The 22320-nt window shown below is 43.5% G+C and overlaps 1 protein-coding gene across 2 annotated transcripts in view; it reads right to left on the minus strand.

Annotated features, from left to right (window-relative positions):
* tcp1 (t-complex 1) overlaps window positions 1-22320 on the minus strand; it is a 65600-nt gene that overhangs the window by 13117 nt on the left and 30163 nt on the right. For both annotated transcript variants that reach the window (XM_059648474.1, XM_059648473.1), the window contains 2 exons: window positions 19640-19766; window positions 7429-7604 (listed from right to left, as the gene is read on the minus strand). In XM_059648474.1, coding sequence (XP_059504457.1) covers window positions 7429-7604; window positions 19640-19766 — 303 coding nt within the window. The remainder of the gene's footprint in view (window positions 1-7428; window positions 7605-19639; window positions 19767-22320) is intronic.

A 22320-nucleotide genomic window follows, 5' to 3' on the forward strand; every position in this document is an offset into this window, starting at 1 on the left:
TAGTTACTGACATATCAACAGTGAAAACAGAATATCCTTCTCTACCCTGTTGAAATTGTCCATAATTTAGAATTTTTCAGTAAGGTCATGTCTTATTAAGCTTAATTTCCCTAACAGATTCATAAAATCTCTACGGTGTGGAAACAGGCTATTTGGCCCAACAAGACCACACGCTCTCCAAAGAGCATTCCATCCTGACCCACCCACCTTCTGTAATTGCACATTTCCCATAGTTAATCTAGCTAATTTACATATCCCTGGATAACATGGGCAATTGAGCATGGCCAATCCACTTAGCCTGCACATCTTTTGAATTGAACCCATGCCCCTGGCGCTGAGACAGCAGTGCTAACCACTGAGCCACCATGCCACCCCTTTCCTTATATCTAAAATCCCTTCTTCCTGGTATCATTCTAGTGAATTTCCTTTGCACAATAAAAACAAACCTCCGCAAAGAATTCAGAAGGTAGTCTGGATCCTAACTTTTTCTTACTTTAAAAAGGTAAATTTAAGGCGTTACATTCCAGATGCAATTTGATTGGTCAAACTACAAGATTTAAAGCAAAGCACACTTTATTCATTCACTACAAAGTACAAAAGAAAGGAAGAATGGGAAAACTGAACGGTATTGGAAAACTTACCAGAATAAGAGATACAATAACTATTACTAATTAAGTGTTGCAAAATAGTAACATCCCATAGAAAACACCTTGGGCAAAAAAAGTAAATTCAGAAAACAGATGGTTTCTCATTCAATTGCCATAGCAGGCAGAAACCCCCCCACCCCCAGCTTTTGGCTATAACCAAGGGTGAAAAAGCTTCCGCTTCAAAGCCCCAACAGCGATTGCAAGAAGCTAAACAAAAACTCTGATCTGTGGGAACTCAACCACACCCATTCAGGCTGCTTCTATTGTTCTACTTAGAAAACACCTCAAGATCACACGCTGTTTACTTTCTTCCAGACTGCTCAGTACCGCTTGTTCAATCTTAAAAAAAACTAGGACAAAATAACCTAGATTAAATCATCACAATTTCCTCTAGGACTACAACATCCCTTTTTAAATAAGGTGCCCAGAACCAAACAATACTCCAAATATGCTATGACCAGTCATTTGTAGAGGGGTAACATCGCTTCCTTGTGTATTGATACTCGACGTAAGGATCCTACAAACCTTGAACTATTTCAAGTTGCCTGGCCACCTTCAAAGTCACGCAGGTAAACTCAGGTGTCCCTTTGCTCCTAGACTCCAGTTGTACCTTTCAGTCTGCATTGTCTCTGTGTTTCTTCTATCAAAATGCATTACCTCATTTCTCAGCATTGAAATGCATCTGGCAGGTATCTGCCCATTTAGTCAATTTGTTGACGTCCCTCTGAGGTCAGTCAGTGCCATCCTTACATTCAGCATTCTCCCTAGCTTTGCATCAACTACAAATTTAGAAGTTATGCTTTCACCACCCATGTCCCGGTTGTTTATATCAACCAGAAAAAGTAAGGATCCCAACATCGATTGCCAAGAACACCACTTTCAACTCATCTCCAAATTGAGAAATGCACATCTGTACCCACCACCCGATTGTTATCTTTCAACCAACTGCTGAACCACATTACCAGGGACTCATTCACACACATTGCTAATTTGATAACCAATTTGCCACAAGGTACCATATTAAATGCCTTTTGAAAGTCCAAATATACAACATGGACAGCATTATCCTCATCGGCTGCTTGAATCACCCTCAAAGAAACCAACAAAATGTCAGTCATGACCTGTTCTTGACAAAGCCATGTTGACTATTAAGGATTAACTTATTTTTCTCCAGACGTATGGTTACCATATCCCATTTCATGGCATCCATCAGATTTCCTACTACTGATGTCAAGCTGACAGGTCTGTAATTTTCCAAACTTTCCTTAGACCCTTTCTTAAATACCAGTCCTCCAGTTTCCTGGGACTAATTCTGTGTTCAGAGAGGCTTGGAAAGTTTCTATCAATCAATGGCTCCCCAATTTGCTCCCTTACTTCTTTCAGCATTCCAAGGTATACCTCGTGACTTCTCTACTTGGAATGCTGCCAACCTTTTTAGCAACTCTATGCTGTTCCATTGTTCAACACCCACATTTTCACCATTTAGGCCACCATTTTCTAATTTGGTAAAGACAGAAACAAGTACTTATTCAGTATATCTACATTAACCTTTGCTTAAGGGAGCAGCTTACTCTATTTGTTCCTTATAGTACCCATTCTATTCTTGACTAATATTTTACTGTTAATATGAATGAATGACATTTTTAACACTTGTTTTAGAGCAGCCTACCATCCTTTCCTCATGCTCTCTCTTAGCCTTCCTTATTCCTACCTTAGGCCCACTTCTGCATTTGAGAAACTCTTCCTGATTTCCATTCTTATTATCGCTCCAGTATGCAACATATGCCTTTTCCTTCCTCATTTTCTCTCAAAATACTAGTAATCCAGGGTACTCGAGCTTTGGATACCTCATTTATTTCTCTTTGACATATGATGAGCTTGCACCCTATTAATCATTCTTAAAATTCTCCCAGTTTTAATCCATTGTGTTGTCCATCGAAAAGGTATTTCCAATCAACCTTCTCCAGTTCAACTTTCACACCTGAAACTCTGGCTTTTTCCCAGTCCAGAATCTTGACTGATTTTTATCCTTTTCCTACTTAGTATTGAACATGACGTTAAGATCCCCTTTTCCCAAATGCTCCCCCACTTCAACTTTCTCCACTTGATCTCTTTTCCTAAGACCAGATCCAGCACAGCTTCCTCTCTGATATTGTCTAGAAATGTGCTTTTCCAGCAAGTTCTCCTGCAGGAATTTCTCCCCTTCCATGCCCCATCTTATCTTTTTCCCCAGTTTACCCTAGGGTAATTGAAATCACCAGCAATTACACCATATCTGCCCCACCAGTAAATACTTCCTCACTGTTTGGAGGTCAAAAATAAATATCCAACAAGTCACCACCCACTTCTTGCTCCTTGCTTCCACACAGAATCTAATTCAGGAATTTCATCTCATTCAAGGGCAAAGATAGCGCCTTTGACAAAGACTGCTACTCCTCCCTTTTTATTCATGTTGTTTCTATTAAAAGACTTATAACCCAGGATATTAAGTATTAGTCCTGTTCTGGTTTGAAACATAGAACAAGAACATCCCATGATGTTGTGCCAACCTATGGTCTGTCTAAGTACAAATTACTCTGTATATGTGGTTTAAGCCAAGTTTTTGCCAATGCTTACAATGCCATAAACACCTCCAGCAATTTTTGCTGCCACCTGTCCAATTTTGTTCACCGTAGTCTGTCCATTTACATGCATACAATTTAACTCTGCACTTCTCTCTGGAGTGCTGCCCACCTCTCCAACTGGAAGACAACCATTTTGTAGTTCACCGTCAACATGAAGCCTTGCCTCACTTTTCCCCATTCCCATCTTCTCTCTTTTCTCTCGCTGAGGGAGGCACGGTGGCAGAGTGGTTAGAGATAATGGGAACTGCACATGCTGGAGAATCCAAGATAACAAAGTGTGGAGGTGGATGAACAAAGCAGGCCAAGCAGCACCTTAGGAGCACAAAAGTTGATGTTTCAGGCCTAAACCGTTCATCAGAAAGGGGGATGTGGAGAGGATTCTGAAATAAATAGGGAGCGAGGGGGAGGTGGACCGAAGATGGATAGAGGAGAAGATAGGTGGAGTGGAGAGTATGGGTGGGGAGGTGATAGCTCAGTCCAGGGAGGACCGACAGGTCAAGGAGGCGGGATGAGGTTAGTAGGTAGGAAATGGGAGTGTGGCTCGAGGTGGGAGGCGCGGATAAGAGAGGAAGAACAGGTTAGGGAGGCAGGGACAAACTGGGCTGCTTTTGGGATGCAGTGGGGGGGGGGGCGGGCGGGGATTTTGAAGCCGGTGAAATCCACATTGATACCATTGGGCTGCAGGGTTCCCAAGCGGAATATGAGATGCTGTTCCTACAACCTTCGGGTGGCATCATTATGGCACTGCAGGAGGCCCAGGATGAACATGTCGCCAAAGGAAGGGGGTTTTGGGGGGGGGGGGGGGGGGGGGGGAGTGAAATGGTTCGCGACTGGGAGGTGCAGTTGTTTACTGTGAACTGAGCGTAGGTGTTCTGCAAAGCGGTCCCCAAGCCTCCGCTTGGTTTCCCCAATGTACAGGAAGCCACAACAGGTACAGCGGATGCAGTATACCACATTGGCGGATGTGCAGGTGAACACCTGCTTGACGTGGAAAGTCATCTTGGGGCCTGGGATAGGAGTGAGGGAGGTGGAGTGGGGGCAGTTGTAGCACTTCCTGTGGTTGCAAGTGAAAGTGCCAGGTGTGGTGGGATTGGAGGGGAGTGTGGAGCGGCAAGGGAGTCACGGAGAGAGTGGTCTCTCTGGAAGGCAGACAAGGGTGGGGTTGGAAAAATGTCTTCAGTGTTGGGGCCACATTGAGGATGGCGCAAGTGTCGGAGGATGATGTGACGTACCTGGAGGTTGGTGGGGTGGTGTGAGAGCACTAGGGGGATTCTCTTTTGGCGGTTAGTGCAAGGGCAGGGTGTGTGGGATGAAGTGTGGGAACTGCGAGACACGGGCAAGGGCATTCTCGCAGGGGGTGGAGAGAGAAGTTGCGGTCCTTGAAGAATGAGGACATCTGGGATATGCGGGAGTGGAATGCCTCATCCTAGGAGCAGAGGTGGCAGAGGTGAAGGAATTGGGAATAGGGAGATGGAATTTTTGCAAAAAAAAAGGTGGGTGGGAGGTGGTGTATTCCAGGTAGCTGTGGGAGTCAGTCGGCTTGAAATGGACATCCATTTGTAGCTGGTTGTCTGAGATGGAGACAGAAGGGTCCAGGAAGGTGAGGGATGTGTTGGAGATGGTCCAGGTGAACTTGAGGTTGGGGTGGAAGGTGTTAGTGAAATGGATGAACTGTTGGAGCTCCTTTTGGGAGCATGAGGCAGCGCCGATACAGTCAATATAATGGAGGAAGAGGTGGGGTTTAGGGCCAGTGTAGTGCGAAAGAGGGACTGTTCCACACAACCTACAAAGAGGCAGGCATAGCTTGGGCTCACGCGGGTACCCATGACCACACCCTTAGTCTGTAGGAAGTGGGAGGAATCACTGCTACCTCACAGCGCCAGGGACCCGTGAGGATTCCAGCCTCTCGCGACTGTCTGTGGGGAGTTTGCACCTTCTTGTGTCTGTGCCAGTTTCTTCCGGGTGCTCCAGTTTCCTCCCACTGTCTAATCTACGTCAAATCACTACCCTCAAAAGAAATTCATCCTAATCAGTCTTAAAAGTACGATCTCTTGTGACAGTATGCCTTTTTTTGACATGGGGGAGGTAGGCATTTTGCGTCCACCTTGTCATAGAGGCTTTGTAGAGAAACAGATCCTTCAGTCCAACTAGTCCATGCCTACAATGTTCCCAATGTGAACTAATTCCACCTGTATCTGTTTGGCCCCTATCCCTCCTAAATCTATTTTATTCATGTACTTATCCAATCATCTTTAAATGTTAACTGTACTTGCATCCATCACACTCTAGCAATTCATTCGACATGTGAACGTCTCTGTAAACAACAAGTTACCCCTCATGTCTTTTAAGTCCTTCTGTCACCATGTAGATATGCCCCCTATATTTGAACTCCCCTTCCCTAGGGAAAAGACCCTTGTCATTCACCTTATCTATGGCCCTCATGATTTTATAAGGAATCTTGAATGTTTAAATAATATCACCTCTTATCCTTGTTAAGTCCAACCTACTCAACCTATCCTCATAAGACAGCCCATAGTGTCTACCTAGAGAACCTTGTCTGGACTGCCTTCCATGCCAGTTTATTTTTGGGTTAGAACAGTATTCTAGCTGTGGCTGACTAATGCCCTGTATTGTTTTAGTAAAGCCTCCCTACTTCTGTGCCTCTTTCCCTTTGAAAGGCTGACATTCCATTTGTCTTCCCTGTTACTTGCTGAACTTCACCAGTCGGGCAAAGGCAGATCAGGGAGGTAAATCTGTGGCTTGAGGAATGGTGTAGAAGGAAGGGGTTTAGGTTTTGGTGCGTTGGAATCACCTTTTAGGAAAGGAGGAAGCTGTTCAGGAGAGATGGGTTTCATCTGAGCAGAAATCAAACAAATATCCTGGTTGATAGTGTAGTAATAGTGTAGCAGGGGTGGATTAAAATTGTAAAGCAGTGGGCTGGGTTGACCACTGTACCTAGTTTCGGAAGAATCATAGAATCCCTACAGCCCAACAAGTCCACACTGGACCTCAGAGCAACCCATCCAGACCCATCCCCCTATATCACACCCAATCTACACATCCCTGAACACTATGGGCCAGTCCACCATTTAGGAGGGATAGGGGCCAAACAGATACAGGTGGAATTAGTTTACATGGGGAACATTGTAGGCATGGACTAATTGGACTGAAGGATCTGTTTCTCTACAAAGACAAGGTGGATGCAAAATGCCTACTTGCCCCATGTCAAAAAATGGGGGACTGTCACAAGGGATCGTACTTTAAAGACTGATTAGGATGAATTTCTTTTGAGGGTAGTGATTTGACGTAGAGGCAGTCAAATCTGGGTCATTAAGTATATATTGAGGGATGAGATTAATGGATTTTTCATCAATAAGCAAATGAAAGGTTTTGGGCATAAGGAAGGAAAGTGGGCTTCAGAATTCTCAGGTCAGCCATGATCTCATTGCATGGAGCAGATTCTGTAAGCTGAATGGCTTACTTTTGTTCCTACCTGCTATGGTCCAAAATGATTCTCTGCTTTTATTTCAAAAGCTCTAACACTTAAAACAAAATATCCTGAGCTGCTAGTGTCAACTGGTAAAATATTCACTGTGCACTGGGTTGCTTCAAGTCCTTGCTCCCACGTATGTACAGTTAATGTTTATGCTTCAGGTGAGCAGATTTGCATTGCACAGGCCCCTCAAAAAATGTTAGTTTGTGACTTGGTGCCTTCCCTGGACAGGGCGACCTGGCTCAAGGATGGAAACGGATATGAGTTTCACAGTTAGTAGCGATCACCTAACCAGATGTTGTTTCTTCCACACACCCCCATCCCACAACCAAGATTTTGTCACTGCATATTTGATGATCTTTAACAAGCATACAATTAGGGGTTCTTGTGACACAGTGACAATGACCCGACCTCTGAGCCAGGAGGCTCAGGTTCAAGTCCCACCAGCTCTAGAGATGAAGAACATATCTTGACAGGTTGATTAAAAAAAACACAAACAATTTGAAGCAAACGCTCATCTTCTAGAAACAATGAAAAAATGCCCTTCAAAATTGAATTAGGCAAAATAAACAAACATATTCCAAATATGTTCCAAAAAAATATGCTGATAACAGCAAGGCGAAACCAAAACAGGAAGAGTTGCCAAGTCAGAATTTCAACTTACCCCCACTTGCCTTTGCAATTCGCTTCAAGTCCTTTTTCAGACATCGGCGGACTGCCATGGCACCAGCATCCACAAAATACTTTAGGCACATATCATCAATGCCACCAGTTGTCAGGATGACATTTGCTCCTGTAGCCAAGATCTTATGAATTCGCTCTTTGGTAATATCAGATTCTCTGAAAAAAACCGCAATCATAAATACCAACACTTCAATATCCAGAAAGAGAATTACCAAAACATTAAACACAAACGTAGTGATTTCAATGAAGCTATCCAGAAGGCTTCTGATTAGCTGATCTCAGGCAAATTGGTAAAACCAAACTTAGGAAGGGACCATTACAAACTTGACCACAAAAAGTTAAAGCTATTACTTTTAATTACTGTTACAGGAACAAAAGCAAGATGCATTTATACATAATACACCAATGTATTTATAGAAGGAATTAAATTATACAAAATCTGTTTAACTTCCTAAATCCCAAATATATTTAAAAGTCTGGCATGTATAAATGTTGGGATGGGTCAGAGTTCTGAAAATAAGGGACCAAGGAACTGCAGAGAAACAAAATCAGGACAACAACGGGTGACAAATTGGTAAGAGGTAGGATTTGAGGAGAGCACTGGGCCATTGAAAAGTTGCAAGTTAAAAGCCAAGTCAAGAGGTCAAGTACATACAAATAAATAAATGTAGGCCATGAACTCTCTTTAAGCCTGCTCTGCCATTTGCTAACAGCGTGGCTAACCCGTTTGCTCCATATTTCCATTTGGCTAGATAATCCAGCTTATCATAAATCTACCTACCTCAGCTGTAAAAATCCAAAGACTCTACTTTCACTTTTGACAAATAGCACTCCAAGACAGCCAGCGATCAGCATGAAAGATACTTCGATCTCAAATGGAGATCTCTAGTTTTAGATTCAAATTGAAGAGGGAATATCATTCCCACATACATCATGTCAAGATCCCTCAAGATCTTAGACAGTTCAATCGAGTTAATTATTAGCCGAGAAAACTTTCTCTGAACGGCTTTCAATAGATTTACATGCCCCCTTGAATAAACAGACCTATACTGAGCAATACTTCAGATATGGTCTCACTAATGCCTAGTATAACTGGAGCATAACCCTCCCAATCTCGGTAATGAATTCCCCTCACAATGAACAATCATGTTTCATTAGCCTTCCTAAATATTTACTGTACCTGCATACTAACTTTTGCAATTTATGCATTAGCACACCCTGATGTCTCCATCTTAGAGCACTGCCATTTCTCACTATTTAGGTAGCATGCTTGTCCATTTGGCAGGAAAATTCCTTATTTTCTCTCAGTATACTCATTTGCCAGATTCTTTATTTTTTTTTTCAACCCTGTATCTATTTATAACTTCCATATATCCTCATTTAACCTTCTGCATTTCAAGCTATATCATCAGCAAATTTAGCAATCATACCTTCAGCCTCTTCATCTACTACTCTACATAACTAGAAGTTGTAAACTTGAGGCCCCTGCATTATTCCATCACATTACATTTGTTACATCTCACAAATGGGAAAAAACACCTACTACAACCGTTTATCTTTAGCTCAACAAACTTCTATTCATGCTGAAAATGTTGCCACTTAGATAAGCTTTCATTTTTCACAGTAGTCTGTGATGTATACCTTAAAAAGGTTTGCTGGCAATAATAACCATAGTATGTTGGCCAGAACAGGTTACTTGAATTTACCCTCCCTATTCAGTAAGTGGCAGAACCCTCAGTACCATTGATATACAAAGGGATCTAGGCATCTGTACACAGTTCCACAGCTCCGCAAGTGGCAACACCACTGGATTACGTGGGCAAAAAGGCATAAGGCTTGTTTGGTTTCATCATCAGGGCACAGTATACAAATTGGCAAGTCATGCTGCAGCTGTACAGAACTTTAGTTAAGTCACATTTGGAATACAGGTTACAGTTCTGGTCACCACAATACTAGAAGGATGTGGAAGCTTTAGAGAAGGTATGGAAACGGTTGCCTAGTATTAGCTACAAGGACAAACCTTTTGTAAAACTCCAATGTTGAAGGATGAGGAGTGACCTGAAAGAAGTTTACAAGATTATGTGTAGCATGAATAGTACGAATAGTCAGTCTCTTCCCTGGGATATAAAAGGTCAATTACTTAAGGTCACAGGTTTAAGGTAGAAGTTTAATTTTAAAAGGGCAGGAGAGGCAATTTCCTTTTTTAAAAAAAAAAGAGAGGGTGATAAGTGCCTGGAATGTGTTGCCAGAGACAACTGAAACCAATGCATCAACTCTCTCTCTCGTCACTTGGCTGAAATTAGGGTTAAGTCAATCAGGACCCAGTGATTTATTCGCTCACAATTCAGGCTCAAGATTGTTACTATCGAATTAGTTACACTAAGCCGATTTGAGTTTATTGCCTAGTAACTTCTAATACCATTGACAAGATAGCAGAGAAAGCAACAGCAAAAAGGAAAACATTTACACAAAAATAAGTTCAAAAGGGGAAAATCAGAATTGCAGCAGTGTAACAGGCTGATGTCCCTGATTCCTTTGTGTGCAGGAAGGGAGTCTGGCTGCAGCTCTTGTTAGACTGCATCATGGCTCTGGAGCTGCAGACAGACTGACTTTAGAGCATACGCGATGCTGAGGGGGTCGCGGATGGCACGTTTAGCAAGTTGGTCACACTGCAGAAAAGGATTGCTGAGGGACAAAGGGAATGGGTGACTAAAAGGCAGAGAAAGAGAAGGAAGGCAGTGCTGGTGTCCCCTGCGGTCATCTCCCTCCGAACCAGGTATACCATTTTGGATACTGATGGGGGAGATGGCTCAACAGGGGAAGGCAGCAGTAGCCAGGTTCATGGCACCGTGGCTGGCTCTGCTGAACAGAAGGGTGGGAAAAAAGAGGGGAAAGGTTATAGTCATTGGGGATCCGATTGTAAGGGGAGTAAGATAGGCGTTTCTACAGTCGAAAACGAGACTCCCAAATGGAATGTTGTCTCCCAGGTGCACGGGTCAGGGATGTCTCTGATCGGCTGCTGAACATTCTGAAGGGGGAAGGCGAACAGGAAGTTATCTTGGTGCATACAGGCACCAATGATATAGGTAGAAAACGGGTTGAGGTCCGACAAGCAGAATTTAGGGAGTTAGGAGCCAAGTTAAAAAGTAGCACCTCAAAAGGTAGTAATCTCAGGATTGCTACCAGGGCCACATGCTGGTCAGAGCAGAAGTGAAAGAACATAGAACAGTACAGCACAGAACAGGCCCTTCAGCCCACAATGTTGTGCCGACCATTGATCCTCATGTATGCACCCTCAAATTTCTGTGACCATATACATGTCCAGCAGTCTCTTAAATGACCCCAATGACCTTGCTTCCACAACTGCTGCTGGCAACGCATTCCATGCTCTCACAACTCTCTGCGTAAAGAACCTGCCTCTGACATCCCCTCTATACTTTCCACCAACCAGCTTAAAACTATGACCCCTCGTGCTAGCCATTTCTGCCCTGGGAAATAGTCTCTGGCTATCAACTCTATCTATGCCTCTCATTATCTTGTATACCTCAATTAGGTCCCCTCTCCTCCTCCTTTTCTCCAATGAAAAGAGACCGAGCTCAGTCAACCTCTCTTCATAAGATAAGCCCTCCAGTCCAGGCAGCATCCTGGTAAACCTCCTCTGAACCCTCTCCAAAGCATCCACATCTTTCCTATAATAGGGCGACCAGAACTGGACGCAGTATTCCAAGTGCGGTCTAACCAAAGTTTTATAGAGCTGCAACAAGATCTCACGACTCTTAAACTCAATCCCCCTGTTAATGAAAGCCAAAACACCATATGCTTTCTTAACAACCCTGTCCACTTGGGTGGCCATTTTAAGCGATCTATGTATCTGCACACCAAGATCCCTCTGTTCCTCCACGCTGCCAAGAATCCTATCGTTAATCCTGTACTCAGCTTTCAAATTCGACCTTCCAAAATGCATCACCTCGCATTTATCCAGGTTGAACTCCATGTGCCACCTCTCAGCCCATCTCTGCATCCTGTCAATGTCCCACTGCAGCCTACAACAGCCCTCTACACTGTCAACGACACCTCCGACCTTTGTGTCGTCTGCAAACTTGCTGACACATCCTTCAATCCCCTCATCCAAGTCATTAATAAAAATTACAAACAGTAGAGGCCCAAGGACAGAGCCCTGTGGAACCCCACTCACCACTGACTTCCAGGCAGAATATTTTCCTTCTACTACCACTCGCTGTCTTCTGTTGGCCAGCCAATTCTGTATCCAGACAGCTAAGTTCCCCTGTATCCCATTCCTCCTGACCTTCTGAATGAGCCTACCATGGGGAACCTTATCAAATGCCTTACTGAAGTCCACATACACTACATCCACAGCTCGACCCTCATCAACTTTTCTAGTCACATCCTCAAAAAACTCGATAAGGTTTGTAAGGCATGACCTACCCCTCACAAAGCCATGTTGACTGTATTTGATCAAGCCATGCTCTTCCAGATGGTCATAAATCTTATCCCTCAGAATCCTTTCTAACACCTTGCAGACGACAGACGTGAGACTTACCGGTCTATAATTGCCGGGGATTTCCCTATTTCCTTTCTTGAAGAGAGGAATTACATTTGCCTCTCTCCAGTCCTCAGGTACGACTCCAGTGGAGAGCGAGGATGCAAAGATCTTCGCAAGTGGCGAAGCAATTGCATTTCTCGCTTCCCAAAGCAGCCGAGGACAAATCTGGTCCGGGCCTGGCGACTTGTCAATCTTAATGTTTGACAAAATTTTCAGCACATCAGCTTCCTCTATCTCTATCCATTCCAGCATGCACACCTGCTCTTCAAAGGATTCATTCACTACAAAGTTCGTTTCTTTCGTAAAGACAGAAGCAAAAAACTCATTTAGGGCTTCCCCTACCTCCTCAGGCTCCACACACAAGTTCCCTATGCTATCCCTGATCGGCCCTACTCTTTCTTTGATCATTCTCTTATTCCTCACGTAAGTGTAAAATGCCTTTGTGTTTTCCCGATTCCTTCTGCCAAGCCTTTCTCGTGCCCCCTCCTGGCTCTCCTCAGACCATTTTTGAGCTCCTTCCTTGCCTGCATGTAATCCTCTCTAGCTGAACTAGACCCTAGCTTCCTCCACCTTATGTAAGCTACCTTCTTCCTTTTCACAAGAAGCTCCACCGCTCTCGTCATCCAAGGTTCCTTTATCTTACCCCTTCTTGCCTGTCTCAGAGGGACATATTTACTCATCACTCCCAACAACTGTTCCTTAAACAGTCTCCACATGTCTATAGTTCCCTTACCATGGAACAACTGCTCCCAGTCCATGCTTCCTAACTCATGTCTAATCGCATCATAGTTTCCTCTTCCCCAATTAAATATCCTCCCATTTTGCCTAATCCTCTCCTTCTCCATAGCTATGTAGAATGTGAGGCAGTAATGGGCACTATCACCAAAATGCTCTCCCACCACAAGATCTGAAACGTGCCCCGGCTCGTTTCCGAGCACCAAGTCTAGAATGGCCTCTCCCCTCGTCGGCCTGTCAACGTACTGCGTTAGGAAACCCTCCTGAACACACCTTACAAAAACAGCTCCATTCAAATCTTCTGCTCGAAGGAGGTTCCAATCAATATTAGGAAAGTTAAAGTCACCCATTACAACAACCCTACTGCGTGCACACTTTTCCAAAATCTGTTGACCTATGCTTTCTTCAATCTCCCTGCTGCTATTGGGGGGCCTGTAGTAAACCCCTAACGAGGTGACTACTCCCTTGCTGTTCCTAATTTCCACCCATACTGACTCAGTAGGCAGATCTTCCTCGACAATGGAAGCTTCTGTAGCTGTGATACCCTCTCTGATTAGTAGTGCTACACCCCCTCCTCTTTTTCCCCCCTCCCTATTCTTTTTAAATGTTCTAAACCCTGGAACATCCAGCAACCATTCCTGCCCATGAGAAACCCATGTCTCTGTTATGGCCACAACATCATAGCACCAGGTACTGATCCATGCTCTAAGTTCATCACTTTTATTCCTGATACTCCTTGCATTAAAGCAAACACACTTTAACCGAACCCTTGGTTCCTTCCCAGGAAAATCCTTCCCACTAGCTGGTCTACCTCTTGCTACTGCCTCACCTGCATCAACGCTCACCTCTGGTATACAGCTCAGGTTCCCACCCCCCTGCCATACTAGTTTAAACCCTCTTGAACTACTCGAGCAAACCTTCCACCCAGGACATTGGTCCCCTTCCAGTTCAGATGCAACCCGTCCTTCTTGTACAGGTCCCACCTTCCCCAGAAGGCATCCCAATTGTCTACATATCTGAAGCCCTCCCTCCTACACCAGCTGCGTAGCCACGTGTTCAGCTGCGCCCGCTCCCTGTTCCTCACCTCGCTATCTCGTGGCACTGGTAGTAAACCAGAGAACACTACTCTGTTCGTCCTGCTCTGCAGCTTCCATCCTAACTCCCTGAAGTCACTTTTTATATCCTCAATCCTATTTCTGGCTATATCATTTGTGCCAATATGTAACACGATTTCTGGCTGTTCGCCCTCCCCTTTTAGAACCTTATACACCCGATCGGAGACGTCCCGGACCCTGGCACCAGGGAGGCAACATACCTTCCATAGCCAGGATGAATGCGTGGCTTGACAGATGGTGCAGGAGGGAGGGGTTCACAATTTTGGCACACTGGAACTGGTTCTGGGGAAGGTGGGACTACTACAAATCGGACCGTCTATACCTGGGCCGGACTGGAACCAATATCCTTGAGGCTGCTTTTGCTAATGCTTTGAGGGAGGGTTTAATGTGGCAGGGGGATGGGAACCAAATACTGGACAGAAAGGAGGTAGAAACGTAGGCCTGTAGGGAACTAGATAATGGAGTCAGTGTGACTAAAGGGAATAGTAGGCGGGGAGCAGATGAACAGAAAGGGACAGGTGGTCTGAGGTGCATTGGTTTTAATGCGAGAAGTGTAGTAGGTAAGGCAGATGAGCTTAGGGCTTGGATTGGTACCTGGGAGTATGTTATTGCTATGACTGAGACTTGGTTGAGGGAAGGGCAAGATTGGCAACTAGTTGTCCCAGGATATCGATGCTTCAGGCGGGATAGAGAGGGAGGTAGAAGGGGTGGAGTTGCAATACTGGTCAAAGAGGATATCACAGCTGTACTGAAGGAAGGCACTATGGAGGACTCAAGCAGTGAGGCAATGTGGGTAGAACTCAGAAATACGAAGGGTGCAGTAACTATGTTGGGGCTGTATTACAGGCCTCCCAACAGCGAACGAGAGAGAGGGGTACAAATATGTAAAAAGATAATGGAAAGGTGTAGGAGCAACAGGGTGGTGATGATGGGCGATTTTAAACTTTCCCAACATTGACTGGGATTCACTCAGTGTTCGGGGTCAAGATGCAGAAGGGAGCATCCAGGAGCATTTTCTAGAGCAGTACGTATGTAGTCCAACTCGGGAAGGGGCCACCCTGGACCTGGTGTTGTAGAATGAGTCCGGCCACGTGGTTGAAATTACAGTAGATGACTACTTTGAAAATAGTGACCACAATTCCGTACGTTTTACAATACTCAGGGGCAAAGATGACAGTGGTCCGAAAGGAAGAGTTCTAAACTGGGCTAAGTCCTGCCAAAATTCAGCAGGACTGGGGAGTGTAGATTGGGACAAACTGTTTGAAGGTAAATCCACATTTGATATGTGGGAGGCTTTTAAAGAGAGGTTGATTAGCCTTAAGCATACTTAAGGTCTAGGTGACTGAAGACAGACAAAGCCTTGGAAGAATATCGGGAATGTAGGGCGAATCTGAAACGAGGAATTAAGAGGGCTAAGAGGGGACATGAGATATTGTTAGCAAACATGGTTAAGGAAAATCCCAAAGCCTTTTATTCATATATAAGGAGCAAGAGGGTAACTAGAGAAAGGATTGGCCCACTTAAGGACAAAGAAGGAAAGTTATGCGTTGAACCAGAGAAAATGGGTGACATTCTTAACAAGTACTTTGCATCGGTATTCACCAAGGAGATGGACATGACAGATGTTGAGGTTAGGTTTAGATGTCTGCTTACTCTTGGTCAAGTCAGCATAAGGAGGGAGCAAGTGTTGGGTATCCTAAAAGGCATTAAGGTGGCCAGGTCCCCAGGTCCAGACGGGATCTATCCCAGGTTATTGAGGGAAGCGAGACGAGAAATAGCCAGGGCCTGAACAGGTATCTTTGCAGCATCCTTAAACATGGGTGAGGTCCCAGAGGACTGGAGAATTGCTAACGTTGTCCCCTTCTTTAAAGGAGGGTAGCAAGGATAATACAGGTAATTATCGACCAGTGCACCCGGCGTCAGTGGTAGGGAAGCTGCTGGAAAAGATACTGAGGCGTAGGATTTCTTCCAAATGGGAACGGAATGGACTTATCAGTGATAGGCAACATGGTTTTGTGCAGGGAAGGTCACGTCTTACCAGCTTGATAGAAAACTTTGAGGACGTGACAAAGCTGATTGATGAGGGAAAGGCTCTAGATGTCAGATACTTGGACATCAGTAAGGCGTTTGATAAGGTTCCCCATGGCGACTGATAGAGAAAGTGAAGTCACATGGGGTCTAGGGTGTACTAGCTAGATGGATAAACAAACTGGATAGGCAACAGGAGACAGAAAGTAGAAGTGGAAGGGGGTTTCTCAAATTGGAGACCTGTGACCAGTGGTGTTCCACAGGGATCTGTGCTGGGACCACTGTTGTTTTTGATATACATAAATGATTTGGAGGAAGGCATAGGTGGTCTGATTAGCAAGTTTGCAGGTGACACAAATATTGGTGGAATAACAGACAGTGAAGGGGACTATCAGAGATGACAGCTGAATATAGAAAAATTGGAGAGTTGGGCAGATAAATGGCAGATGGAGTTCAATCCGGGCAAATGCAAGGTGATGCATTTTGGAAGATCTAATTCAAGAGCGAACTGTACAGTAAATGGAAAAGTCCTGGGGAAAATTGACAGAGATCTGGGTGTTCAGGTCCATTGTTCCCTGAAGGTGGCAACGCAGGTCAATAGGGTGGTCAAGGCAGCATATGGCATGCTTTCCTTCATTAGATGGGGTATTGAGTACAAGAGTTGGCAGGTCATGTTGCAGTTGTGTAAGACTTTGGTTCAACCACATTCAGAGCACTGCACACAGTTATGGTTGCCACATTACCAAAAGGATGTGGATGCTTTGGAGAGGGTGCAGAGGAGGTTCACCAGGATGTTGCCTGGTATGGAGGGCACTTGCTGTGAAGAAAGGTTGAGTAGATTAGGATTAATTTCATTAGAAAGACAGAGATTGAGGGGGGGACCTGATTGAGATCTACAATAATCACAAAGAGTGTAGACAAGGTGGATAGCAAGAAGCTTCTTCCCCCAGGGTGGGGGACTCAATTACTGGCGAACACCAGTTCAAAGTGAGAGGAGGAAAGTTTATGGGAGATATGTGTGGAAAGTTCTTTACGCACAAGGTGGTGGGTGCCTGGAACGTGTTGCGAAGGGAGGTGTAGACGCAGACACAATAGTGTCTTTTAAGATGTATCTGGACAGGTACATGGATGGGCAGGGAGCAAAGGGATACAGATGCTTAGAAAATAGATGATAGGCTTAGACAGAGGATCTCGATTGGTACAGGCTTGGAGGGCCGAAGGGCCTGTTCCTGTGCTGTAATTTTCTGTGTTCTTGGTTCTTATTCTGCAGAGCTGATGGATTGCTGAAATCTCAAGATAAAAAGACTGGTGAAGGAATCTGCTGAACAAGTGATAAGTGGTGACAAGTTTCAGATCATGCTGGACAGTGAGCTAAGCAAATTTTTGTTGGGGGGTGGGAAGAGAGGAAGAGAAGAAAAAATGGGAATCAAAACACACATTTTCAAAGTACTTGACAGCAATAATAAATGCAGGAATCCATTGTCTGGGCAGAGAGACTGGAGTAGATACCTTAGCTACAGTTCGCTTTCCTGCTCTCCCCAGTAGGGACCATGATGGGCAGGTACCGGTGTTGGACATGTCATGCAACTTGTCCACCTGGTTATAGTCCAACAGGTTTATTTGAAATTGAAAGCTTTCAGAGTGCTGCTCCTTCAACAGGTGAAGTGAAGCACACAAGCACAGAACGTACAGGTCTAGAGATCAAAAGATCATACAAGGGAGCAATGCACAAAAAGCTTGTGGTTTCAAATAAACCTGCAGGGCTATAACCTGGTTTGCAAAGTGTTCATCCAGCTCCACACTTCGTTATCTCGGATTCTCCAGCATCAGCATTTCCCATTATGCTGAACTATAACCTAGTGTTGCCGGACTTCTGATCCAGAAACAAATAGTTTCAATGGAAGTCACTGCTGTAGTTCAGACTTGGGATTAGTCCACTCCAGTCTTAAGGGTGTTGATCTGACTGATATCCTGCAATTAAATACTTCGAAAGTGATTCATTTTTTGCTCATTGGATTACATATTTTTTGAGACATTTATTGCTGTCTGAATTCTGAATGATAAGATCAATGAAAAGAGGAATAGATCTTGTTTTTTATTCTTAAAACATTTGCTCAGTACTATTTCCCTGGTGACTATAACCCCCTTTTCATTTACTGACAGCTATTTCTGGGATGTTATATCTATCCTCTAATGAAGATATGCAAATAGGCACATCACCTATTCAATTAATCGGATATTAATTCCCCAAACTCACTTCCCTGTTCAATTTGATAAATCTCTTCCTTGCTAAATATTCATAGAAATTCCATCCATAATATTTCTAGATTTTTATTTTTCCAGCCAGTATTTGTTGCTAGTCTTTCCTTCTTTACTAATCTTTCTTTATTGGTTTTTATAATGTGCCTAATTTCCTGCCTGATAATTTGACGCTTTTTTATACTCTCTTGAACTATATTAGTTAACCTTGGATGGCTGGAGCTTCACTTGTTTTTGGAATGCATTTTTGTGTACTCTGACATTCTTAGTATGTCTGCTACTACATCACTAATTAGTTTGAGAGGTTGGTCAGTAATCAATTCATGTCCTCATAATTGAACCGATTGGTTTAAAACGTCAGCCTTGAATCCACTTCACCCTCACTCAAACTGAATTGAGGTGTCAAGTGCAAACAAGAAAATAAGTAACAGTTTCAACACCATGCGCTAACAAGGGCAGAGAAAGGCCCTGACAAAGGACAGAAGCAGTTTTTGGCAAAGATGAGGAAATAGGGTCAGAAACTCAGTTCAGAGTCGCTAGTGGCAATCCAAAAATGTTGCAAGTCTTCAAGTTTAGCCTCCTAACAGGGAGAGAGATGGGGAGATAGATGGCATCAGCGGCAAAGGAACAGAGTATGTGACAGGGATAAGACAACGATTTTATTTCTCAATCGATGTCGACTAGCAACACAACAGACAATGGTGGTGGTGGTGGCAGCAAGGTAGAGCTGGAGACCATAGGCATACTTATGACCAGAGTGCTTTTCCTGAATTTCCAAAAATTTGAACAAAACAAACACAAAACACAAAACTCTTGGTCCTTGGCGCCTCAAAAAGTAATCACGCAGAATTAGGAAGAGAAGTCATGCCAGAGACTTGCTGGCCATAACCAGCTATATAGGAGCAAGACCACTCAGCTGGCCAAAAGGAGGACAGGGATTCAACAGTGATGGTACAGCCAGCCTATCAGTGGCAAACAACAACTCCACAAGGCTAAGTTAATTAAACAGTCACACAAGACTGATGTGTCTTCGATAAGGGCAGTTTTAATGCTTAGGCAGTAGGCAGAAATGAAGTTCTGTTTTGAACCACCTTCAAGAAAAAAATGGAGAGAGATAGATTCTGGAGATGTACTAAACACCTGACAGAAAAGAATGAGATCTGCAACGACAGAACAGGCCAACAATGTTTCTGTTTGACAGGGAGCCAGAAAAGCATGTGAAGGAACTACCCAAATTTCCTTCTTTGTAATCAGCAGTTTTGTAACAAATAGTTAAGGTGTTCAGGTCTCAGACAACTACAAAAAGGGGTTAAGGGGAAGAGAGATAATCCCCCAACTCAAATCACAAACAAAACCCTCAAAATTCCCCAACTACAATCTCAGAATAATAAAAAAAAAACAAATAAATCAAACATCTCAGTATTCACTTGAATGACAGTAAATTGTAGTAAAAAGCATCATTCCGATCTCCAGCTTCAATTCTGCAGTACCTTTGTCTAATCTGATCCAATTTTTCTGGGTCTGAGATGACCACTTGAACACCCAACTTCATTTTTGTCTTCTGTAGGCTGAAGTCCAAACATGCAATCTTTGCATTAATAATTCTTTTAGTCATTCCTAAGGCCCAAAAAATTTCAAATTCAATGTAATCAACTCAAAATCAAGCTCAAGTCATGCAAGTTAATATAGAGCATAGTTAACTCTAGTGAAACAAAAATCAGAAACATCAGATCAAGCTTAAACTGGTTCAAAAGTGGAGGCATAGCCTAGTGGTATTATTGCTGGACTGTTCAACCAGAGACCCAGATATATTCTAGGGGCCTGGGTTCAAAATCCACCATGGCAGATGGTGGAATTTGAATTCAATAAATATCTGGAATTGACAATCTACTGATGACCGTGAATCCACTGCTGATTGTCAGGGGAAAAACCCATCTGGTTTACTAACGTTCTTTAGGGAAGCAAACTGCCATCCTTACCTGGTCTGGACTATATGTGACTCCACACCCACAGCAATGTGGTTGACTCTTAACCATCCTCTGGGCAATTAGGCATGGACAACAAATGTTGCCTAGCCAGTGACGTCCGCAACCCATGAATAAAAACAAAGTAAACCACAACATAACTTCAAGAGTATTTCACAATCTAGCCTAGAAGTGCCACATAGGTATTCTGACTGACAGAGCAGGTCAGATTCAGTCATAATTGTTAGTGTTGCCCAGCCTTCGCCATGGCAGTGGTTGGGATTCAACCTAACTGGTAAGAGTTCCAAGCTTGGCGATGTTGTTCACGAGTCTGCAGTTGATTTCAGCTGACAATATCCACAGACTGAATACACAAAGGAAGGCTGGGCATTTGGGTTGCTTGTATTCATGCAACCAGATCACCGGTTACCTTCAGATTACAACTTAGTATTATTGTATATGCATGGTTTACCAAGACTGCCTTGTCACTCGAGATCATGGCTGATCTGAATACTCCCAATTTTACTTTCCTTTTTCCCCGTAATCTTTAATGACCCCACTGCAACAGTTCTCTGTGGTAAAGAATTCCACAATTCCACTTGTCTGTTATTCTGAGATTGTGCCCGCTGATCCTTGGCTGTTCCCCAGGGAGAAAACAACCTTTCTGCATCTATCAAGTCCTCCAAGGACCGAGTATCTTCCTACAAGATCAACACTCATTCTTCTAAATGTGTACAGGCCCAGCCTACACAACCTCGTCCTAAGAGGGTAGCTCATTCCCTGGACTGCCTCCCACGCCAGTAGATACTTGCTTTGATTAAAGAGGTCCAAAGATTATCATAGTATTCCAGCTATGATCTGTTTGTGCCTTATACATTTTCGCAAACCTCTCTACTTTAATATTCCACCCCCTTTAAAATAAAAAAAGTCAACATTCTACTTGTTATCGCTGTACCTGGTAAACTTTGATGCTCATTTTATGATTCATGGAAGAGGACTCCCAAATTGTCTGTTCCATTTCCTTCTGCAGTCTTACTGCCAAAGTGCATAACCTCACATTTACCCACATTATATGCCATGAACCAAAGTTTATGCCCAGTCAATTAGCCAGTCTTCAACTGTCCTACAGACTTTGGGACTCTTCCAGAATCTGAGGATTCCTTGAAGTGCACCAGTGCACTCATTATCTCTGCAGTTACTTCACTTAATATCTGAGGACACATCTCATCAGGTATTATTGGTCTTTAGCCCTATTAGTTCCCTCTCCCCCTTTTACCCCTGAAACAATTTGGAAATTTGGAATGCTGTTATTAGAGCATTCCCCTAATTTTCTTATCAACTTTGTAGGTCTCAGAGGCCTGTATGCAGTTGTGACTTCTGCAAACTGGAAGTCAATGCCACAATGTACAGAACCATGCAGCACCTGCAGGCTTGTGCAGCCAAGGAAATGTTAGTAATTACTGTCTCCTTCTGTAAAGACTTATGCAAAGTACTTACTCTTCCTATTTGCCATTTCCTGGTTCCTCATTATTGCCCTAGCCTCATTTTCTACAGTTTCACTTGGGTTTCATGCTCCTTTTTCAAAACGTTTGAAGGAGTGCTTGCTGTCCATCCTGATGTTACTCATAGATTGACCCTCAGTTTATTTTAGCCTTCATTTATTTTGGTCATCTTGTTAGCTTTTAAAACTTTTCCTATCGTAACTTATTTCTAATCTTTGCCACTTACTCCTAATGTTTCTAATCTTTTTTCTAATCTAAATATTTCTAATCTTTGTTTTTATTTAGTTTCATTATCGTTAACTCCCCTGGTTAACCACAGTTGGCTCATTCATTTTTCTAGAAACCTTATTCCTCACTGGAACATATCTTACTTGGGAGTCATGAATTGTTTTCTTATAATGTCTATTGTTTTTTTAGCAATCTTGGCTGCTAAACCTGATTCACCAGTCCACTTCAGTCAGCTCCTCCTTCACACCTTTGTAATTATCCTTATTTAGATTTAGTTGTTTCCGAGCTAAGTTCCTCCCTCTCACTTGGAATGTTAAATTTTATCATCTTATTGTCACTGTTGCAAAGGGAATCTTCCATGGTGAGATCATTTATTGAACCTGCCACATGGGTATCCAGACTCAAAACGGCCTGATCTCTGGTTGGATCCACAACTTGTGGAAACTGTTCTGAATACTATGATTTCTTCCTCAGGAC

Source organism: Stegostoma tigrinum, chromosome 9 (assembly GCF_030684315.1).
Source record: "Stegostoma tigrinum isolate sSteTig4 chromosome 9, sSteTig4.hap1, whole genome shotgun sequence".
NCBI classification, from domain to species: Eukaryota; Metazoa; Chordata; class Chondrichthyes; order Orectolobiformes; family Stegostomatidae; genus Stegostoma; species Stegostoma tigrinum.